Here is a 23547-nt window from a genome sequence, read left to right on the forward strand (position 1 = left end):
GTACCCCAATTTCTTCATTTAGCTAACAGAGGCCTTTGGATTAGATAATCTCAAACACAGAAGTTAAAAGGATAGGCTCTGAATATCCTGGTTCTAAAACTCAACAGCACGAAACCTTATCATCATCCTTCAACAGGTTAGATGGTGAATACCCCCTCATTGAGCTGGGGAGCGGATTAAATGAGTTACTGCAAGAATTTAGAATAGCACGTGGTACACAAGTAAGTGTTCTACGGGTGATATAAACTGCGAATCATCCCCTCTAGTTATGCAATTCTTTGCTCTCTACCTATTAAAAGTAGGACTAATGCCCCCAAATTTAAAATAGACGGCAGAATAAAGTCTGAACTGGGAAAATGAAAAAACAATAAAAATTGCCGGCATAATTTTTTTTTAAAACTCAATGAAATACAGGTGGTCCTTGCTTTGCTACATTCACATAAAGTTATGCATATTGGAAATAGCGTATGCATAACATAAAGTTATGCATATTGGAAACAGCGAGGACTGTGTAAGAATGCTTTTTTGTGCAGACTATATTATTCTGATGTTCATCAAACTGTGATTTATAATAAAGAAAATGGAAGATAATTAAATGTCTGAAAATAAAGAGATGGTTAGCTGACCAATGGTATAGCTGGTGAAATATTATGCAGTCATATAAGGTGACGTTTATTTAGTGTTTAATAACAAAGAAAATATTTGTAAGAAAAGATTCAGGATATAAAATGGAATCTCTTCTTGTACGATCACTCCTATGTAAATAAACAGTATAGAAAAAAAAGACTTGGGAGGGCCTGGCTGGCTCAGTGCGTAGAGCGTGTGGCTCTTGATTTCAGGGTCATGAGTTTAAGCTCCATGTTGGGTGTGGAGCCTACTTTAAAAAAAAAAAAAAACAAACCAACAGCTACTTTTGGGTAGTAGAATTCTTACCTTCTAGTTTTTATTTTTTTTTAATTTTCCAAAATGAAAAGAAAATAAACTATTAATACAAAAATGCTATAGTATGTGTCCAGTGTACAATTACACACTGTCAGAAAGATCCAACAAAATCCTGATCAAGCTACTTCAGCCTCCAAAAAAAAAAGTTAGATATTAGACCTTAAAGGCTATCGAAACACTCTATGTCACTGCATTCTGATCTTCTGATGGATTTTTTACAAGATAAATACCCAAGAATAGCAAAAAAACAAAACAAAACAAAACAAAACCCACATTCCACTTTGCAGAATAATTTCATGGAACTATTCATTTTGTTTATGTTTACATTCGTCTGTATGATTGTTTATAGGTTCAAGTCAAGAAAAAGTACGTACCTCTTCTCAGCCCCCAAGAGTGTATGAACCACTACGAGTTGGAAAAACAAATGGATGCTGAAACTGTCATTTCAGCACATTCTGTGGGTTTAGTTACTAGAAATCACAGATTTTACAGGATGAAAGAGAACCACAAACAAAATAAATGAAGCTGAGTCATCTTACCTTTAACATAGACCATTATGTTTTCCTTTTTATTTTCTAAATAAAAATCCCTCTTATTCCTGGTCTGTGGATTTCAAATTCCGTATTTTGCATTACTTATAAAAATAAAAAAGCTAACATTTTAAACTTCTACCCTTCGAGTATTACAATGAGTTTCTAGAGTATTATGATTAGATTCACTTTCTAGCAGTGGCCTCTGGGAATAGAAAATTAATGGGAAAGGGGCATGATGGAACTTTCTGAGATGATGAGCAAGTTCTACAGCTTATCCTGGGTGGTGGTTAGAGGAATATTCACCCATCAAAAACGATCTGACTGCATACTTGAGGTCTGTACATTTTACTGTGTATAAGTTATACTTCCAAAACATTCCCTTCTAAATGATTGACACACATACTTTTAAAATACCTAATATTAAAAATTCTGGAAGCTAAAGCTGCCAAGTTTGTCTGTGTGTGTTATTAGCAGGCGTTAAATCATACTCCTCCACAAAGATACAGTGCCTAACAGGACTTCAGTTTATTACTACCAACACTGCACAACTGAACGCACGACCAAACGTAAATATTAAGGTACACTCCTTTTTTGCCAAACACTCTGCAAAAAAAAAAAAAAAAAAATCAAAACCAAACACAAATCGCACTCCTTCACACACATCAAAAACTAATCCCCAATGGTAACTATACCATATGGGTTACATCCAGAACTACCCACTGTATTTAATTCAAAAAGCTTTCAAATTACAAGATTACACTTTGTACATTTTCAGTAATCTAAGTAATATAAAAGTCACCATATTCTTTGACGTACTGACTAGCTGAAGACAAAATCCTTCACCCTAAATTTTACTAGCTTCAAAATGGTTTCAGGGGGAAATAAAGAAACAAGCTTAGGTGAAGAAACACACACAAAAAAACCACCAAAAAAACCCAAACCAAGGAATTCCAGAAAGTGCAAGCATACCTGGAGGGAAGCACAGACACAGCTTCAGCCTCATTCCCACAGTTCTTAGTAACACCACTACACGGAGAAAACATCCCACAGAGAAAAACCGGAAGCCATTACGACAGAGAGAAACTTGCTGATGCATGAAAGTGTGAGTAGAATACAACTTCAAACAAGCAGTTAAAAAAACCATCAGCAAAACCGAAGACAAAGAAAAGCCTTGTTGTAAGAGGGAAGTGCCTAAGCTTAAACAAGCGATACATACCCGTCTGTCGATCTTATCACCCTGTAAATTACACATGACAAATTACTCAGAAATATTACTGCGTTAGAAAAATTTAAATCTAGAAAAATCCCTCACAGATGGTCTCTACAAACCCACACCAATACTTTGGGACAGTACAGTTCAAATCCTTTATTATGTAACAGTGCTTCTACATTTTGGAGGAGAAAGGATCATTTGATAGCACTGTGATAACTCAGAGTGGGAAGACACCACTATCCAGAGAATTTGTCGTTACGCGTTAACTGTGAAGACAGTGGTAGAGCAAACTCTCTGCTGGCAGTGGTCAGTTAATTGCTGTTTGGCTTAAGAGAAGCTGTTTTCAACAGACAACATGAGAATGACAAGTAGTAAATACATAAAGATATGGATATTTGGGGGTAGTTTTTTCAAATCACGAAGAAATAAATGATAAATCAAAGATAAAATAAGCTTTCAACCTAAGTAAACAGATTTTAAACAACAAAGGGAGCAGACAACCCCCTTTTCACCACAGTTAATTCTTCATAATTCTTCACCTTTAATTTATAGCTTTCTGTGTATGGCACTGATGTTTCTTTAAAAGCTCACAATAAAACAATTCAATGAGTGTGACAAAATTCAAAATTAAGAAGGACACAGGACCTTATCACAGGGAGGGAGGCAGGAAAATTGGAAAATTTCAGGGGACAGCACAATTTTAGACTTAAGTACATGTTTACGCTGAGTGGTTCTGAGTGGCTGGTGACCGTAATTTCACTGAGGAGTGAACCTGAACTGTTCAACAATAAGGCTGTGCATGGGAACAAATCATCCACGAGTAGTGATACTCCTAAAAAGCTTCTCACCCACACTTCAGTGAAGCTCTGCTGTTCTCACCGGGGTCTAGATGTTCTCATCAGGGGTCTAGAGTTCTGCAAACAGTTACATTTTTGTCTGTCTTACTAGCTAAGTTATTAACTTTAGGATTTTGATGATTTGAGAGCTCACAGACATCAAGGAGTCCAATGCTTAACGGTATCAGCGATGGGCTGGTATCCTACCCTTGCTTCCTACAAGGAAGACTGATTGGTTTGGGAAAAGAAGGAAGCACATAGCTATGAGCCACTTTGTTCCATGCCCTCTTATAAGCTGACCCAAATTTGGCCACAGAGCAGAACGGTAACAACAGTGCAAGAACACCGCGGATGATATAAAAGGAAACAAAGAAAAACAAGTCACCTTTCTGTCCAGAATATGTATTTCTATCATGAAGCAGACCTTATTAACTATTTGACAAAACCACTCATGTAAGGATATTTATTGCTTTCTCTCCACAAACTGTTTCGGGTTACAATGAGCCAATGGGCAGGTAAGTCCACACCTCTTTCCTTTTATAATATCTGCATGTACTAAGGATATCCTTAAATTCCTGTATCGCTGACATACAAATGTGTGGCAGAGACTTTTCCCGCCTTCGAGAGTTCCACTCACCACGTTACCTGTGAAAGGATGTTGGTGCACTGCTGTAATAAAGACACCGGAGGGTTGCCAATACTCGTAGCAAGTTGAACCCTGAGTAACTGTTCCTTCTGGGTAGCGTTTTCTTGCAAAGCGTGGGCAAGGGCCACGGCAGCACACCAGTTTGAAAGCGAATCAGTGGAAAACAGGCCTCCGCACAGTAACTGACCCGCTGAGACCGAGTTACCTGTTGCTACAAAGACAGCAAGCAGAGGGTAATAAAAAATTAAATGTTGCTTTACGCACACATACAAATAGCTCAAAATCCTATTTTAAATTTTGTTAATTAGCAATATTGAGTTACATCTGTAAAAGTCTGCTTTTCAAAACAAAATGAAAGATGACAAAAAAGGACTTTGGAAGAAGTGTGATAGGATACGGAGATGTAGAACATGTTAGCCATCAAACTGATGAGATGATATTCCAGAAAATCACTGTCTTAATTAAAAACTATATTTCTGAAGCAAATTCAAGGAAATGCTGTATTTCAAATGCTCCACTACATCTAGGGTCTTTTATCTTAGGATATGTTTTATCATTAAAAAGTTTAAAAGACTACTTACTTTTTAAAACAGAAATTAGAACAAAATCATTTACCATCAATAGTGGAAGGCAGGAGCGTTGACACAATTTCTCCTTGTCCCTTCTGGTTTTTATATAGGAAACACTGGAAGCAGTAGAGAACAGCGCAGCGCAGTACGAACGGTTGCCTTTCATTGACCATGGACATGAGCAGAACTACGATCGCCGGCCTGTCGCATTCAAAAAGAACAGAACAGAGAGAAACATTGCAACCCGAGTATACGAATCAACAGCCGGTCGCTGCTGCTGACTGAAGAACCATAGTAATAAAATAATATTTCCATCAAGTTAGTATTTCCATCTCCATCTCACAGGAACAGTAACTGCAATGGAGACAAGCGATCTGTTTGCTTAAGGCCCGGAGGAGGGGGTGTGGTATCTGCACCCAAATACCTAAGCTCCAAGGACCACAGACTCTTTTAAAATAGTAACATGCTTATCTTGTCAGATGACTTCTAGTTTCAGAACATATAGTTGAACTTCTTAAGGGAATAAGATGTATATACGATATACTAAAAACCCAAAGGAAGTTTTGACTTCCTCAAAGAAATTGCAAGATTTCCCTTTTCCTACCTTGGTGGGTTTGAAGGTGCATTTACAGAAGCAAAGTAGTCTTGGTTTACTTGGTAGCCTCGAATAACTTCTGATACAGTATTAATGGTCTATTAAGGGGGGAAAAATAAAAATTTAGAGAGAGAACATCAAGGAAGAAAACCTGTTTTCAAAGGAAGAAAATGTTTTATCCTTCTGTGTTTTGCTTTTAAATGCCAAGACTCAGACACCAAAAAAGCAGTGACAGCATTATAATCCTCTAACACTTTTTTGAAATAACATTTTAAAACATTAAGTGCAGGCCTCTAATTAGAAATAATACCTGACTACAAGCATTTAAAATATCAAAAAAATAAAATTAATAGTATTCTCTAAGAGACAGAATCTATTTCTACAAAATAAGGATGCTTTAGGATAAAATCGGAGAAGACATTTAAAATCTAACAAAATTAAATTTCAATTTAAGGATGAAGTTGAAAAGACCTCCAAGAAAATAGAATAAAAAGACAAACTAGGTCCATAGAAAGTCCAACAATCTTTCAATAGAGCTGCAGAAGCAGGACATAAAAAAATTATCAGGAAATATGAAAAACATTCTCAGAACTGAAGAACACATGTCTACAGCTTGAAAGGGCCCAGTGAGTGACAAAAATAATTGAAGAGGGGAAAATAAAGTCTGTGGTACTGTACATCATCAGGATATTTCTGGAAACAAGAAAGAAAGAGAAGATCCCAAAAGTTTCTAGAGAAAAAAAGATTACATAAAAAGGATTAAGCTTAAAAATGGCTTCAGATTTTTTAACGGCAGCACTGAAATAATGTTCTGAAAGTTGAGAGTTATGATTTCCAACTCTGAATGGATACCTAGCCAAACATTTGAACTGAAAGTAGAAGAATGACATCAAAGAGCTAAAACCAAGTTCTCCTGCCATCTACCTTTTTTGGAAAGTTAAGTAAACTAAGATAACGAGCCGAAAGGTTGAGGGGTAAAGACACGGCCTGGTAACTAAGGGATTTCAGTCAAGAGAGAAGTAAAAGGAGATCCTAGGGGGCTGGTCAAAGTCCCAGGACAAGAGATGCGCATAGAAGGAGAGAATAACTAGCCCACATTGGAGCAGGAGGATGGAAGGCTTCCAGAAAGAAAACCGCGTGGAATGGAAATGATGTGTTAAGCATGCGATAGCACTAATATGCAGGCACACAGAAAATCAGCAAGACGAAAAAAGAACACTACTACAACTTAGGGAAGAGAAAGGGATATTTAACAAAAGATATGGGCAACCTGTCAGGACCCCTCTCACTCTTGAGAGCTTTTTCTGTGTCTTCACTTAATAAAACTTCTATCACTTAAAAAAAGAAAGATAATTAGCTCTGTTCCCTGCTCTGGCTTAGCAAGGAACAGTATTTATATAGTCATAAAATTATAAGCCCTGAGTACTGATTTAAACACAAATTACTGGGGGGACAGAAGGAAGTAAAGTGAGAGGGTTATACAATGGGAAGGGTGGAGCGAGGCTAAAGATAGCGGGTTTTGTTACAGAACTTATTATCATCTCTTCTTTTAATGTGCATGTGTTAATTTGAGAACAGTTCAAATAAACTCCACCTTTCTTTCCTTCAAACTAACTGCATTTTCTTAATAGACAGGCAAGAAAAAATGCCAAACATCAGGGAGAAAGAATGCACAATTCTCGGAATATGTAAGACTACTTAAAGTCTCAAGTCTTATTTGACTAAATCATACTGATCTCAAAATTAAAACCATCAATCATACTGGGTATTCCTGCTGAGTACAATAAAATTAATGAAATCCTGTACGCTTTCACATTATTCATATACTATTGAACTTGAGGATGGAGTATACCTTTGGGGCTTAATACTGTCATATTACGCTAAGTAGATTTTAGTAGGACCAGTTAGGAATTTAACATATAAAAGTGGTTCACTTCTACTGCTTTTCCTTTAGCTGACATCTAATTCCTCTTAGGATTCCCGATCTCAACGGCCGCGAGCAGCCCCTGGCCCCACGCGGTTTACCTCGGTCAGGATATCGGCAGGAACGCCCGTGGCCATGAGGATGGTGCAGAGCTGCTGCAGTAAGCCGCACTGGAACATGGCTTTCTGGCAGCTGCTCGTAGCCCCGGGAGGGTTGGTGGGAGAGACCAGCACCCGAACAAGCTGCGAAAGAAAGAGCAAACAAAATGTGTCTTTTAAAGATTTGAAAAGTCTGGAGGGAATTGATCTGTATGAACACGAGTATCTGTGTGAAGGCTTCCTCCCCTCCTCGGCCAGATCTAGGGGCTCTTCCCTTCAAGCTCGCACGGCAACAGCTCTGCTACAGCGCACGGCGCCCTACGCCGTTTGCGCCACTTTGTCGCCTTCAGGGGATTGTGAACTCCCGAGCAGAGACTGCCTCAGTCATTTTTGTTCCAAAGAACAAGCCCAGTATTTTTAACATAGTTTATATTCAACGAGTGAACGGATGAATGGAGTAACAGGGTGGTATATTTTTCATCAAAGTAAAGATGAACTACCTAATTACAGAGCAGATCTGGGAACAGAGTGGCCTGAGGTGTGATCAATTCCCCTTCACTGGGAGCTACTTAGAGACCAGAACTTACAACTGAAGACGTGGTAGAAGATTTACGCATTACGCAAGGGGTTGGCCTCATTGATCATTAATGCTAATTAAATCCTTACGGCTCAATGATTAGTCTGAACTTGAACATGAAATCTGAGAAACAAAAAAATGTCATCCCCAAAATTTTCAGCACCGTTATATCTACAAAATAATTTTATATGCATCTTGTATTTTAAAACTACACTCACAGGTCTGTGTGTGTACAAAGCCTTATATATTAAGATCACATGGGAAATTTGTGATAACACTTTATTAAGAGGGCTGATTAAGGGGTGCCTGGGTGGCTCAGTCAGCTGGACATCTGCCTTTGGCTCAGGTCATGATCCCAGAGTCCTCGGATCAAGGCCCAAGTTGGGCTCCCTGCTCAATGAGGAGTCTGCCTCTCCCTCTCCCCCTGGCCCTCCCCTGCTTGTGCTCTTTCTTTCCTCTCTCAAATAAATAAATAAAATCTTAAAAAAAAAAAAAAGAGGGTTGATTAATACACTGATGTCACCAGAGAGCAACTTTAGGATTACCCATTGGTTTAAATCCTTAAGCCTTTCTAGTTAGGCCTCCGAGGCTTTTGTTTTTTTAATTTATCCTCCTATCCTTACGTGGCTGGGTGGGGGGTGGCAGAGGGAATATATATACACATATATATGTATATATGTGCATATATATGTGTATGTATGTGTATATGTATATGATATATATACATATGTAAAACAAATACCAAGCTAGATGTCATTTCTCCCATAAATATTTCTATACGCATCTCTAACTAAAAGGATTTTAAAAAACATAATCATCATGCTATCACCATACCTAACAAAATCAACAATAATTCCCTAATACAATCTAATCACTTGGATATCTTTACTGATGATGTAAAAAAAAGAAAAAGCAATTATCCATTTTCTAGATGACAGAGAAGTAGGAAAAGGTGACTGAAAAAAGAGGTAATACTTAATATGAGGATAAGAAAATAAGGGAAGACTTAATAACAACATTCAAATGTGTAAAATACTGTAAGGAATGGACTTGTATTTTCCCAGAAAGCAAACCAAGGGGAAGTCTGTAGAAGTTATATCAAGGCAGACTTTAACCCATTATATGGATTAAGTTTTTAATAACTAGAATTACCCCAAAACGAAAAGGATTTTCTCATAAGGTAATGAGCTTTCTGAGAGTTGCTGGCAGTAACTGTTCAAAAATGGTCTACAAGGGTATATATGCCTGTAGGCATAGGAGGCAGAACTAGTCATAACACTATCATTTCAGGACAAAATTAAAATGTTTTATGACTAAAAAATGTTTTGAAAAGATGAGCATCCCCCAAATTTAATCTGTAAAAGCTGAATAAAATATTCTTAAGGACATCAATTTCAACTTACAGAATTTTTAAGATCAATCATGATTTCAACTGCAATGATGAATAAATTCCAGTTAGGATGTTTACTATTCGAACAGGAGCATTTATCACCATTTTTGGTGTATTTTCATTTGGTGCAACATAGAGAACTCAAAGTACAAGCAACCCTACATACAGCTATAAAGAAATAGCACTGGACAGGTTGAAAAGCAGAAGATAACCTGTGACCTGTGAAGTCATGACTGTATCAACTACTCGATTTTTGACATGGAGAATATATTAAAGTGAATTAAACTCAGGCTCTTTATTTTGAAGTTTACGTTCAAGATTTTATTCAGTTTTTTTTTTAAGTCAAGAGTACTTTAAGAACCAATTTACTGTCTACTTAATTTTTGTTGATAGTCAGTATGCTAGTCTACGTTTTTGTTTTTGTTTTTTGGTAAAATAGTACTTTACTTTTTAAACAGCAACACTTTCTTCAAAAATTATTCCTTACATAGTACCCTAAACTACAAAACACGCGTGGACTCCTCCAGCACTTTAAAAGATCACTGCTCGGCAGGACAGACCTAAGTTTTTGCCCATCACCAGACCCTTCACTCTAACCACCTTTTGAAAGGTACTTTTCTAGAGGAAGTTCCTTTATTAAGAAAGTGGTATTAGGCAAAGATATCAAGCTTACTACTTTGGATGCTATTTTGAAAGGATAAAAACTAACACAGTCTTGAAATATGTAATACTGACATATGAAAACAGAAGCGATGAAGGGAGGAGTGTAAAATAGAAAGATTCTACCCAGGCTGTCCTATAAAATATTTTCCTAACCACTCTTATGCATATTCTATATAGGATAACTATAATTTATTATCTAAATTGGGACAGTTTAGAAGTGAAAGAGGGCACTGTTACAGTAATTACAAAATGAATACTATCCAGGCAAAATAGGGCATCTGGTCACCCTAATAATCGATCAACCCTACAGAGTCAACTCCCAGGGTATGCAGCAATATTCAGACTCTAATTATTAGAGAAACTATCCATCTAGTTTTAAGGAAAACAACTTCAGAGATGCAGACATAATGCAGAGATATTCAAAAACCCACAAGAATCACCAAAGAGTCGGTAAGTTGGGAGGCTAGCGTATAAATTTAAGGATTGAGAAGGCATAATAAAGGAATAAGTAAGTAAAATACTTCAAAGAATTTCATATATTCTCTGATGCAGAAATCATTTGGGATCCTACGGTCTTCAATTTTACTACCATCACCACTAAGCTTTCACCATAAAGCTTAAATAAAATTACCCGTAATGTGTCAGTTTAACCTGCATCCGATTATTAATCTTTGGGGGCAGGCACATTAATATTCATTTCCTAGCGGTCAGTGCCTAACTCCCAGTAAATGTTAACTGAATGAATTTATTTGTTGAACATAGTATTCTGAATATTAAAGCCTTAACTGAAGAAATCAGATTTAAAAAATTCAAATTGACAATCTAACCTATTATTCTCTGGGTGCAAAAGGTTCATCAGGACACTATATATTTGGATTTGCTTTAAAATAATGCAGCAGGACAAGAAAGTGGGATAAAAGGTGAAACAAAACTGCCAGGTGTTAATAATTATTGAAGCTGAGTGATGGACGTGGTAATGGGGGCTGGGGGGAGGTCAATGGCAGAGGATCTCTGAACATAACTGCAAATTTATACTAAAAGATTTTTTAAAGCCCATCTGAAACCAACTCAACATCCTAAATTTATCAAACACGAGCAATTTTCTTTGCTTTGAAAGGAACAATGTCAAAATTCTTATCACATTTGTATCTAACTACAGTATACCTGTAGCATTACGTGCAGATTAGTCACTTTCTGTGCAGACCAGCCAGAATTTTCATCTCCAACATGAAACCAAGGTTTCATACGTTGAATATATGAGCCTTCTTTAAAAAAATTTTGATTGGAATTGTTGTTTTTTAACAAGTTTTGGAGCAAAATCAGACAATCTTCCACTACTATACCTGGGAAAAGAATGTAAAATGGAAGTGTTAAGGCTAATAAAATCCAAAGGCAAATTCAATCCCCAAACACTTTGCTGCCGGGGTGGGGGTTGGGGGGAATGGGCAGGAGGGTGATGTGCTGAGGGAGGGGGAGAGAATTTTTCTTTTTTTTAAGATTTTATTTATTTGAAAGAGAGAGAGAGAGAGAGAGAGAGAGAGAGGGAATACACGCAGGGGAAGTGGGAGAGGGAGAGGCAGGCTTCCCGAGGAGCAGGGAGCCCGATGTGGGGCCGGATCCCAGGACCCTGAGATCATGACCTGAGCTGAAGGCAGAGGCCCAACCGACTGAGCCACCCAGGTGCCCCGAGAATCTTTTTTTTTAAGATTTTATTTATTTATTTTAGAGAGAGAGAGGCAGAGACATACGTAGGCATGCGTGCAGGGGAGAAGCAAAGAGAGAGGAAGAGGAACCAGCAGATTACGCTCCATGTTGAGCTCATAGCCCCAGGCAAGGCTTGATCTCATAACCCTGAGATCATGACCTGATGACCTAAGCTTGAGCCAAAATCAAGAGTATAAAACTTAACTGACTGAGTCACCCAGACCAAACACCCCCACCACTCTTTAAAAAAAAGACTAATCTCCAAGCTCAGCATTTCTTCAGTTCCGCAAGGTAGAAAACCTGTGCTGACTCCTGACGGCCACAGGCCACAAGCTGTATGCTCTGATTCAGGTCCCCACCGATCTCTTGACCACTGTGTTCAACTATCCACTCAACTCAGTAACTCATATTTTTTCTTCAGATCCCAGATTAAACATCAAGCACTGATGACCGGGCTAGTCTCACCAGCTAAATGCTTCATAAAAGCCTGCTCCTTTTATTATGCAGTTTGTGTCTTGTCCACTAGGTTATAATTCATGAAGACAGGAATGTCAACGTCCTACTAGGATATGTGTCAGCAGAGACAGAGAAAAGATATAGCTATCAGGTTGCTATTAAATATTTGTTGAATGAATCAACCATATCTTAATCTCTAAGAAGCACCTGACATTGTCGTCTTGATGTCTCTTTCTTGAAACTTCCTCTTGCCTTAGTTTCTAAAACACGAATTACTCTCTTCTCATTTTCCTTACATGCCTCTGGCCACTCCTCGGGCTTCCCATGGTTCCTGGCTCCGGTTCTCCATCTACTCCTCTCTCTGCTCACAACATACTGTTCCATGGGGTACTTGCACCCACACCACAGCTTACACTGCTTTCATGGCTTAAAGCTCTCCAATGATCTCCACTTCACCAAGTGCCAGCTTAACCAAGGATCTGTTCCCTCTGTTGACAATATGATTGATACTAGATGCTCACAGCTGATAGGTTCCTCTGTATACTACATCCACACTTTTACCTCTACTAGTTGAACTTTATGTTTACAAAAATCAGTTGCTTTTTTTTTTTTTAATTAATAGACTTTATTTTGGGGGGCACCTTGGTGGCTCAGTCCGAAACCCATAACCACTGTTGATCTTGGGATCGTTTGAGTTCAAGCCCTATGTTGAGTGTCAAGATCACTCAAATAAACAAAACTATAAAAAAAAAAGGGACTATTTCTTAGCGCAGCTTAACAGTGTTTTGTAGAGAAATTTTCAATGTTAATGAAGTCTCATGTACCAATTTTTTCTTTCATGGATCGTGCCTCTATATTGTACCTAAAAGTAAACAACTTTTGTAATTTACAAAGCTACCATGCTATTTGCACTAGTTATTAATTAACTATTATATAAACTGCCAAATAATAGTTCCCTCTTATCTGCAGTTTCACTTACTGAGGTTTCACTTATCTGGAATCAAGTGCAGTCCAGAAACCAGTGATCATCCTGATTTACCGTCAGAAGGTTAATAGCAGCTTAATGCTACATCACAATGCCTACGCCATTCGCCTCACTTCATCACCTAGACACCTTATCATTTCATATTATCATGAGAAGCAACGTGAGTTCAGCACAGTATTTTCAGAGACAGAGGAGGATCACATTCACATAACTTTAACTACAGTATATTGTTACAATTATTCTTTTCTATTATTAGTTGTTGTTAATCTCTTACTGTGCCTAATTTGTAAATTAAATTTTATCATAGGTATGTATGTATAGGAAAAAACACTGTATACATAAGGTTTGGTTACTATCTATGATTTCAGGTATCCACTGGGGGTCTTAGAATGTATTCCTTATAGATAGGGTTTTTAAAAAAACTAAGTCTTTGGCAAAACTCAATGAAAGCAAGTCATTAAGAATAGCTGTTGTTATATACAGGTAATATAAGTCTAAAAAACAAGAAAACTAATTGTAAAAACCCACGAAGATCTTGCATTTCACTGTAAAGAAACCCAAAAGCAAATCCTACATGATGTATTATAGATGTGATATAATAAAGATGCAGAAAGATGATGGAAAAACTCCAATCAGTCGACCCATATTTGAAGGAAAGGGTCTGGCCCTAACTCAAAAGATCATTTTATCAATGCATATTGAAAAAAATTATTACATTTAACTTGAAATAAAAATGTTTAAGTTGCATATTTAAAATATGTTTAAAATCTCTGATTTAACCAGTCCTGCACTCCAAATTAGAGGCTTCCTGACTTCATACTGCTGGACCATGTGGATCCTCACCTCCTGAGGAGGAATCACTGTATCTCTTATGAAGGACCATAAATCTCCATTAAATAAGATCTGCCATTAAGGAGCATCAGAAGGCCCTGGAGGAAAGAGAAATGTCAAAACCCTCACCATCACTGGCGGGCCTTCCCTCCACTGTGCAAAGTTAATTCTAGAGCTTTGAAGGCTACCATCGGTCACAAGGAGCCACTGGAACTTATCTTAGCAATCCTAAAGACTAGCCAATTCTATCTTGTCTTAAAATTCTGTTTTCCTTGGTCGCCTCTGAAAATATATACCTCGCTAATCACCTATGCATCTCCATGTTCTCATCTTAGAATGCTTAATCTCCTTTGAACTCTTTCAAGATGCTACCTCTAACTCCTAAATACTGGTTAATAAAACCTACTATATACCCTCAATCACTTCATGAAATGTTTTGTTTTTTTTTTTTAAGATGTATTTATTTTGTTGAGAGATAGCATGCACAAGCAGGGGAGAGGGGCAAAAGGAGAGGGAGAAGCAGACTGCCCACTGAGCAGGAAGCCTGACGTGGCGCTCGATCCCAGGACCCCCAGATCATGACCTGAGCCGAAGGTAGCCGCTTAACCAACTGAGCCACCCAGGTGCCCCAAAATATTTTTTTCTTTAAAGAAGCTACCTTCGGTGCCTGGGTGGCTCAGTCAGCTACGCGTCTGCCTTCGGTTCATGTCATGATCTCAGGGCCTGGGAGTGAGTCTCACATTGGGCTCCCTGCTCATTAGGGAGCCTGCTTCTCCTTCTCCCTCTGCTGCTCCCCCTGCTTGTGCTCTCTACCTGTTAAATAAATAAAAACAATCCTTATAAAAAAAAAAAAAGCAGCACCTGCCTTTTAACATTCTGAAGGGCAGGCAGTTCATGCTTTTGATTCTATGTACGAGTCAGAATGTGGAATCTATGATCCTCCCAGCCCAGTGTACTTTCCAGAGACCACAGTTCCTCTGCCTTCTCACAAAATCTCCCGTTTCCTTGCGGATCAGGCCATGTGCCCATATGATCTCTTACACTCCTCATTGCTTATGTAACAAAACCATGGTCACTATTCTGTTCACTGACAGCATCACTGGGATCTTGCTCAAAATCTTCTTTCTCTACTTGCCGCTATCACTCTTGATTTCAGTGACAATCCCTCTAATACCTGGACTTCTCAGTTCCCTGACCTCACTGTCAGAATTCTCATTCCATTACAAAACCTCCCATCTTTCCCGCTCCAGTATTTTCAACCTATCTGTTCTACGGCTTCCCTGAGACTTTCAACCCAACAAGTCTTCTTTCTTCCTTTTTAGGAACGCTCTCTACCTTTACTTTCCTCCCTGTCTAGCTTAGATTATACAAATCTTCATTTCTTCACTCTGTAGATAATAAACTAAGTTCTCTTGTCTTACTTTCTTTTCATAGCACCTTCCTCGAAAAAACAAAATCCTGTGAAAAATTAACTGCTTGGTTTTTTTTCTCTATTGCACCTAGGCATCAGAGTACTGGAAGGGAGTGGGGAGACAGAATCACCTAATCAATATATCTGCAGTGCTGTAAAATCCCAGTGAAAACGCTCAATGGGGCTTTTATCCCTGCCTGGAAATCTTCCTAATTACAACAGTCAACTAGCTCTCTTATTCTCCAAAAGACTTTTTACCTCCCCCATAATTCTCAGCTGGGTCCTCCTCTTTCCCTCTCAGCATGACTCTATTTTCATTTCAGTTCAACTTCCTACCACCAAATCTGCAAAAGGACCTACCTCTCCACCTGTGCACTCAACATTATGATGGGAGATGTGCTTCTTTTCCTGTCTTAAAAGCCAACTCCAAACCCTACTCTGGATTCCAATCCTTCCTCCTTTTTTAGGTATTCTGAATCAATGATTGATCATCCTCTTTCTCTCATATCCTCCCTCTTCTCAACTTGCTTATATTGGTTGTAGTCTCTCTCATTTTAAAGAAAAGACCCTCATAGATTAAAGAAGAATAATCTGTATCTCCAAAGATACAGAAAAAAAATTCACTAAAATTCAAGATTCAAGGGCACCTGGGTCGCTCAGCTGGTTAAGCAACTGCCTTCAGCTCAGGTCATGATCCTAAGGTCCTGGGATTGATCCCCACATCAGACTCCCTGCTCTGTGGGGCAGCCTGCTTCTCCCCCTCCATATCCCTGCCGCTCCCCCTGCTTCTGCTCTCTCTTGCTCTGTCAAATAAATAAAATCTTAAAAAAAAAAAAAGAGTTAAAAAAAATAGAATCAAGATTCATTCGTGATAAAAACTTAGCAAAAATAAAACTTAATGGCGAGACATCAGTACTCTTAATAAAGTCAGCAACATTCAACAGTGTATTAAAGATTGTAATTAGTCCAATGAGATGAAAAAGAAAAGTGGTGTAAGAACTGAAAATGAAGAAAAAATTATTAATTTTATGAGTAGAAAATATGATTATCTACACAGAAAGCCCAATTAGAACCAAGGGTTTAAGAAGGTGGTTGGACACAAGATTAACATACAAAAATCAAGTAATGACCAGTTTGAGAATGTAAAAGAAAAAGATCACATTTATATGGTAACAAAACGAAATGCTTAGGAATCAATTTAATAAAAAAAGATGTTACAGGGGCGCTGGGTGGCTCAGTGGATTGGAGCTTCTGTCTTCAGCTCAGGTCATGATCTCAGGGTCCTGGGATTGAGCCCCATGTCGGGCTCTCTGCTCAGCGAGGAGCCTGCCTCCCTTCCTCTCTCTCCCTGCCTCTCTGCCTGCTTGTGATCTCTGTCAGATAAATAAATAAAATCTTAAAAAAAAAAAAAAAATGTAACATTCTTTGGCTCAAAATTTTGAAACATGACTCAAAGATCTAAAAGAAGATTTGGGTTAAGAGACTTGGGTTATGAATGGGAAGTCAATACATGAAGATGATAATTCTCCTTAAATTAATCTGTAAACCCAATATATTTCCAATCAAAATTCCAACAGGGGGGCGGTGCCTGGCTGGCTCATCAGTAGAGCATGTGACTCCTGATCTTGGGGTTGTAAGTTTGAGATCCATATATATATATATTGTTATTGTTATTATAGATATATTTAACATATAGAACTTGATTAGCAAACGCATTTCATTCAAATGAACAAAAAAAGGAAAAGGTGTGTTAAGGCAATTAAGAAGAGGGTTTCACAATTCATTAGATGAATAAATTGTGAAAATTCATTCACAAGTGTACAAAATTCACAAGTGTACAAATTCACAAATTCACTCACAAATTCACAAGTGTACAAAAATACACTTCTCAGATATAATTGATCTTTATCCACAGTTCCTGAAAACCCTTCAGAGCCACAAAGGCGAAATGGGGATCTTGCTATTTATTAATGAAGGTGATTTTGGGATGCCACCCAAGGGCAGGCACTAGTTGCCAGTAAGACCAACCACGTGACTATAGGTTGGAACTTTTCAGTGCCCCCAAGAAATCTCCCCACCTCCAGGGATGGGGAAGGGCATAGAGGTTCAATTAGCTAACGGCCAGTGACTTAGTCAATTGTGAATTTTTAATGAAGACTCCATAAAAAACCAAGAGGACAGTTTTTTCCCCTTTTTCAGAGAGCCTCCACACCTGGCGAACCAAAATGTTTCCATGTGTCATTGAGCTGGGACCCAAGCTTCGTGAGGACAGAAGCTCCTTTGTTCAGGACCTCCCCCTATGTATCTCTTTATCTGGCTATTGATTCATATCCTTTAATAAACCAGTAAACATAAGTGTTTCCCTGAATTCTGTGAGGTAGGTCAGAAGCACAGTTAACAGCCTGGGGCTTGTGACTGGCATGTGAAGGGGGAGCGGGGAGGGAAGTCTTATGGGACTAAACCTTCTACCTATGGAATCTGATGCTATCTGTGGGTAGACAGGGTCAGAACTGAGTTGAATTCTCAAATACCTTGCTGGTATCTAACAATGGAATTGGATGTGGGAACCAACCAATATAAAAGATTTTTCCTCTATTCTAATAGATAAGATATTATTATGAGGTTTAGTAATTAATAAAGTGTAGTTTTAGTGCAGAGTGAGACAAATGGAATGAAACAGAGAACTAAGAAACAGAACGTCACATGTATAGATGTTTGATTACAAATCTCATACCATCATTCAAATGCAAGATCCTACTAATTAAATGTAAAAGACAGTTGCAAAGCCTTTAGTAGAAGAAAATGATGAAAACTCTCTTTACAACCTTGAGGTAGAGAGAAATTTTTAGAATAAAACACAAAAGAACACACTATTTTTTAAAAATTCAATATATGAGGGTGCCTGTGTGGCTCAGTTAAGCATCTGACTTCAGTTCAGGTCATGATCTCAGCGTCCTGGAGCCCCCATAGCAGGCTCTGTGCTCAGTGGGGAGTCTGCTTGTCCCTCTGCCCCTCCCCCTGCTATATTCTCTCTCTCTCAAATAAATAATAAAAGAAAAGAAAAGAAAAGAAAAAGAAAATGCAATCTTAAAAAAAAAAGCCAATATATGTGATTGTTAAAATTTTAAACATTAATAGAAACACTACAAATAAATAGGATAAATAAAAAGAAACCCATACTCCACAAACCATAATGAAAGTAAGAATATAAAGTATGAGTCCTCATTTCTCCAAGTGCATTCCCTAAAAGTTAACAATTCAGTGAATACAAAAGGAAATCTCTTTCAATCAATCTCCTCATACTATACCTCCATCACTGTTCCCCTCCTCTGTAATAATGTCCAGTAGTCTCTCAAAGGCATTTTCAAAAGCAACAATTTTTTGGATTGCTCCATTGCTTCGTGTTAGTGCCTGCAGTAGTAACACACCCTTATGGAGGAAAAAAGACAACGTTTAGTAGAGAACAACTTCTACAAGACATTTCAAAATCACAGAATTTTAGAAGTGCAGGAATTTTGCAAGTTTAACTCTTTCACTTTATAGACAGGGGAAAAAAAGGAAGATAAGGTGAGCAATATGCCTCCCTAAAATTATAGATCTCAAAGGGACGGAACCTAGACTAGAATCCATGTCTACTAACTCCTAATTCATTCTCTTTTCACTGCACAATATAATATACAACAATTCTTACATTTTCATCAATCATTACTTGGCTTTAATTGTGGCCTAAGAGACCTGGGCATAATTCTATGTCTCAGGGATGATTCTGTTTCGGCTTCACAATAGTAATGGTATGAAATTATGAATTAAATAATATAAATCTTCAAACATCATCACATTCTAGCAGAGAAAGTTCACATTTTCCTGTAATTATCTGGCCCCTAAATTCCCAAGACTTGATTCTAAGTCAATAGAAAAGATGCATAAAACAATTCACAGTAGTCTTTGCTTCTGATTCTTAGTTTTTCTCAGCTAACCTGGATTTAGTTTATATATTCTGCAACCTCTTCATTATCATTCAAGAAAAACTCAGTTGCCCACTTCTGCTTATTTCACCATTAAATAACAAGTATTTTGTAACAATAGCATTTGCTATTTCTTTGAAATAGGATTTTTTATGAAAAAATTTTTTTAGGAAAAAAGCAGGTATTACTTAAGAGAAAGAAGAATTGCAAAGGGGTAGTTCAAAAGTCCTAAAAAAGGCAAATTAGCTTACTGAGTAGGTATTCACATAAGACCAAAAGAAAAAAAAATTGCCCCTGGACTTTATCTATTTATTTATTTGACAGAGCAAGAGAAGAACACAAGCAGGGGGAGTGGAAGAAGGAGAAGCAGGCTTCCCTCTGAGCAGGAAGCCCCATGCAGGGTTTGATCCCAGGACCCTGAGAACATAACTGGAGCCAAAGACACTCGATTAACTAGTTGAGCCACCCAGGCGCCCTGCCCACATTCTTTAAACTAGACTTGTTCTACTCATTTTCCTAACTGACAAGTTTCAACACTGAGATAAGAGAAAGGCAAAAGTATATTTCTTTTAGGTGTCAAATTCTCCCACTTAATGCTGTCCGGTTTAACTGCTACGAAAGTGGGGAAGGAATACAGTAGAAAGAACACTAAAGCTCTGAGTTAGATAAAAGTGGATTTTAAAAATGATTGTCCTATGTACTAGCTGTGCAACCTTAAGCAAATTACATAAATTTTTAGTATACCCATGTGTAAACTAAGGATAATATTTTTGTTATAGGATTTTTATTAAAAGTAAAGGAGATAAAATAACTTCTATGGAAGCTACCAGGTTTCTATGTACATAGTACTTATATTTTAAGTTCTTAACACATGTTCATTTATTTTTCCTGACTATAAAGAGATATATCGCTCTAATCAAACATATCCACTGGGATGCCTGGGTGGCTCAGTGGGTTACTCCTCTGCCTTCGGCTCCGGTCATGATCTCAGGGTTCTGGGATCGAGTCCCGCATGGGGCTCTCAGCGGGGAGCCTGCTTCCCATCTCTCTCTGCCTGTCTCTCTGTCTACTTGTGATCTCTCTCTCTGTCAAATAAATAAATAAAATCTTAAAACAACAACAACAACAACAACATATCCACTAAATGCTATTAAGAATGGAAGTATACTCACTAGTTATTTAAAGTAAGTGGATACCAAGCCCTTACTTTAAAAACCGGTAATTAAAGGCATTTATTCATTTATTATTCATTAATTCTACTTTTCAAGTATGTACTATATTTCAGGGTAACAAATTAGACTACTTGATGAAGTAAAGTTGTTCTTTGCAGGAGATTATAGCTTAATACATGTGAAATAATGACAGAATTATAGAAATCATCATTTTGGAACTCTTAACAAAATAACCGATTAAAGCAATGATCATTAACGGAGGATCCGATGTACCTGATGAATCTGATGTAAGGAAGGCTGGTAGAGAATTTACAGTGGAGAGGTCCAAATCAAACCCACTGATCACTAAATGTGAGACAGCCAGATATTACCTGTCTCCTCATGTGTTGTAAAATTAAGTTTGCTGTATCATTAGGAAATATCCTAGCAAACAGGTGAACCAAAACATAATCAAGCCCTTTAGATAAGTTAACAGACATAACAATCAAATGTAATAAGAGAACCTTCTCTGGAAAACAACCATAAAGGATATCTTTGGGGGAAAAAAAAAAGGTATCTTTGAGACAAATGGAAAATCTGAATATGGAATGGTAATCTTATTGAAACTGAGGGCTAAGACATCATTGTTAACTTGTTAAATGTGATAATGGCATTATAGTTATATCAGGATATATCCTGATATACTACATACTTTAGTATATATACCGTATCTATATCTATATATATATATCCTGATATATTTTACTATATATAAATACCTTACATACTTTAGTATACATACCATATATGTATAGTATGTGTGTACATGTATGTATGGATACACACATACTATACATACACAGTATGTATACTAAAGTGTGTAATGGTGAAATTATATTGATTGTTTCAATGTTTTTAAATGTCCCAGTCAAAAATAAATGACGGTGGTGAGAGGAGAGACAGATGAAACAAGTATAACAAAATTTTGAAAACTGATGGTTTGTATTCTCTTCTTTCTCATAATAATTTCTTATAATAAAAAATTAAAGGGGGGCCTGGGTGGCTCAGTGGGTTAATAAGCCTCTGCCTTCAGCTCAAGTCACGATCTCAGGATCCTGGAATCAAGCCCCACATCAGGCTCTCTGCTCAGCGGGGAGCCTGCCCCCCCCACCTGCCTCTCTGCCTGCTTGTGATCTTTGTCTGTCAAATAAATAAACAAAATCTTTAAAAAAGAAAGAATATTAAAAAAAAATTAAAGATGGAATTACAGTCTATCACTTAGGAGTGAGCAGGTAGTTAACTCCTAGAGTTTTTCAACTTTTCTTGCTAATTTTTAAGCACGGTAACACAAATAAAGAGGATCATGTCAGTACACCTATGGTAAATGACCAACTAATTCTCTAATCCAGATCAAAATTAATGTTTCAAATATAAAACAAATTGGGGCTAAAAATCTTTACAGATATGCACCCTAGGAAGCTAGTCAATGTTGACAACTATTACTGAGTACAATTAGAAAGTTGATTAAAAAGAAGAAAGGAAAGAATTTTTAAAGAAGAATTAAAAAAAGAGAAGACACAAGAGGAAGAAAAGAGTAGTAGACTGTTCCACACGATCACAGTGCCAATAAGAACTACCAGAGCTGCTATTTAGTTGCCCCTGGGGGCTGGTGTCAACTGAGGTGTATTGTGGTGTGTTATATCACAAATGTTACAATAGTAATTAGCCAAAAAAAATTCAAATGAATCAGTTTACTAACCTCAAGAAAGGATGGCTGTAAAACATAAAAGCCAAGAATCTAGATGTTAAAAATATATAACTTAATCCCTAATCATAAAATTAATGAAAAGCAACATAAACAGAGAATCATTTTATCTGTCTCAAATAAAAACTGAGAAAAGGATGGGGTTCCTGGGTGGCTCAGTCAGTTAAGCGTCTGACTTTCTATCTCAGCTCAGGTCTTGATCTTAGGGTCATGAGTGCTGTGCTTGGAGCCTACCTTAAAAAATACCAACAAAAAAACAAAACAAAACAAAACCCAAAAAACAAAAGAAAAATTGAGAAAAAGGTTAAGAGCAGGAAAGAAGTAAGTGTTAAAGGAAATGGTATATTTAAGAATGAAGCTGATGCAGTTATACACACACAAACACAAATTCTACGTGCAAATGAAAATAAATGGTAATGATACTAATAGAAATCTATGAAGAATTTCCTTATTAAATGGCTTAAATGGTGGGGTGCCTGGTGGGCGCAGTCAGTGGAGCATGTGACTCTTGATCTCAGGGTTGTAAGTCTGAGCCCCATGTTGGATGTAGAGATTTCTTAAAAATAAAATCTTAAAAAAAAAAAAAGTAAACAAATAAATAATAAAATAAAATAGAATGGAAAATATTTTTTAAAAAGGTTTGTATGGTATCATTTTATTTATATTGAGGGCCAAGAGAACAAAACAACATCAAATTTAAGATATATGGTAATATTTTAGTGAACGGAAGATTCTCAAAATTCCTAAGTAGATGAATACCCATCTAAATAAGAAAATTCTTAAAAGAATAATAGAGATTTGGGAGATGCCTGGGTGGCTCAGTTGCTTAAGCATCTGCCTTTGGCTCAGGTCATGATCCCAGGGTGCTGGGATCCAGTCCTTTATCATGCTCCTTGCTCAGCGGGGACCCTGCTTCTCCCTCTACCTGCCGCTGCCTCTGCTTGTAAACGTGTACTCTCTTTTTCTCTCTCTCTGACAAACAAATAAATAAAATCTTAAAAAAAAAATTTTTTTTAATGTCCCTCTTATGAGTTACATTACTATATTATTTTACTCCTTACAATACATACTACAAAATGTTAAATACAAAGTTAAACAACTGTGTATGTGAACCAGAAGTCAAGAGCACTTCACTTGTGTCTCTGCTTTGCTACTAACCAGCTGTGAAGCTAAGAACAATCCAAATGGTATTTACTGGCAGTTAGGATGAGAAAGGCACGGGCCAGTTACTATACATACAAAGATGAACAGACATCACTAACAACAAATCACTTGGCTTCTGTGAGTCTTGGG

General features: G+C 37.4%; 1 protein-coding gene across 5 annotated transcripts in view; it reads right to left on the reverse strand.

Moving 5' to 3' along the window:
* Window positions 1-23547, reverse strand: part of USO1 (USO1 vesicle transport factor) — a 90342-nt gene that overhangs the window by 18829 nt on the left and 47966 nt on the right. For 3 of the 5 annotated variants that reach the window (XM_032838599.1, XM_032838513.1, XM_032838839.1), the window contains 7 exons: window positions 18682-18802; window positions 11151-11329; window positions 7360-7500; window positions 5344-5432; window positions 4786-4940; window positions 4170-4381; window positions 2692-2712 (listed from right to left, as the gene is read on the reverse strand). In XM_032838599.1, coding sequence (XP_032694490.1) covers window positions 2692-2712; window positions 4170-4381; window positions 4786-4940; window positions 5344-5432; window positions 7360-7500; window positions 11151-11329; window positions 18682-18802 — 918 coding nt within the window. The remainder of the gene's footprint in view (window positions 1-2691; window positions 2713-4169; window positions 4382-4785; window positions 4941-5343; window positions 5433-7359; window positions 7501-11150; window positions 11330-18681; window positions 18803-23547) is intronic. The other 2 variants (XM_032838681.1, XM_032838766.1) reach the window with 1 other exon arrangement.

This window comes from Lontra canadensis, unplaced genomic scaffold (assembly GCF_010015895.1).
Source record: "Lontra canadensis isolate GAN:19392208 unplaced genomic scaffold, GSC_riverotter_1.0 scaffold1, whole genome shotgun sequence".
NCBI classification, from domain to species: Eukaryota; Metazoa; Chordata; class Mammalia; order Carnivora; family Mustelidae; genus Lontra; species Lontra canadensis.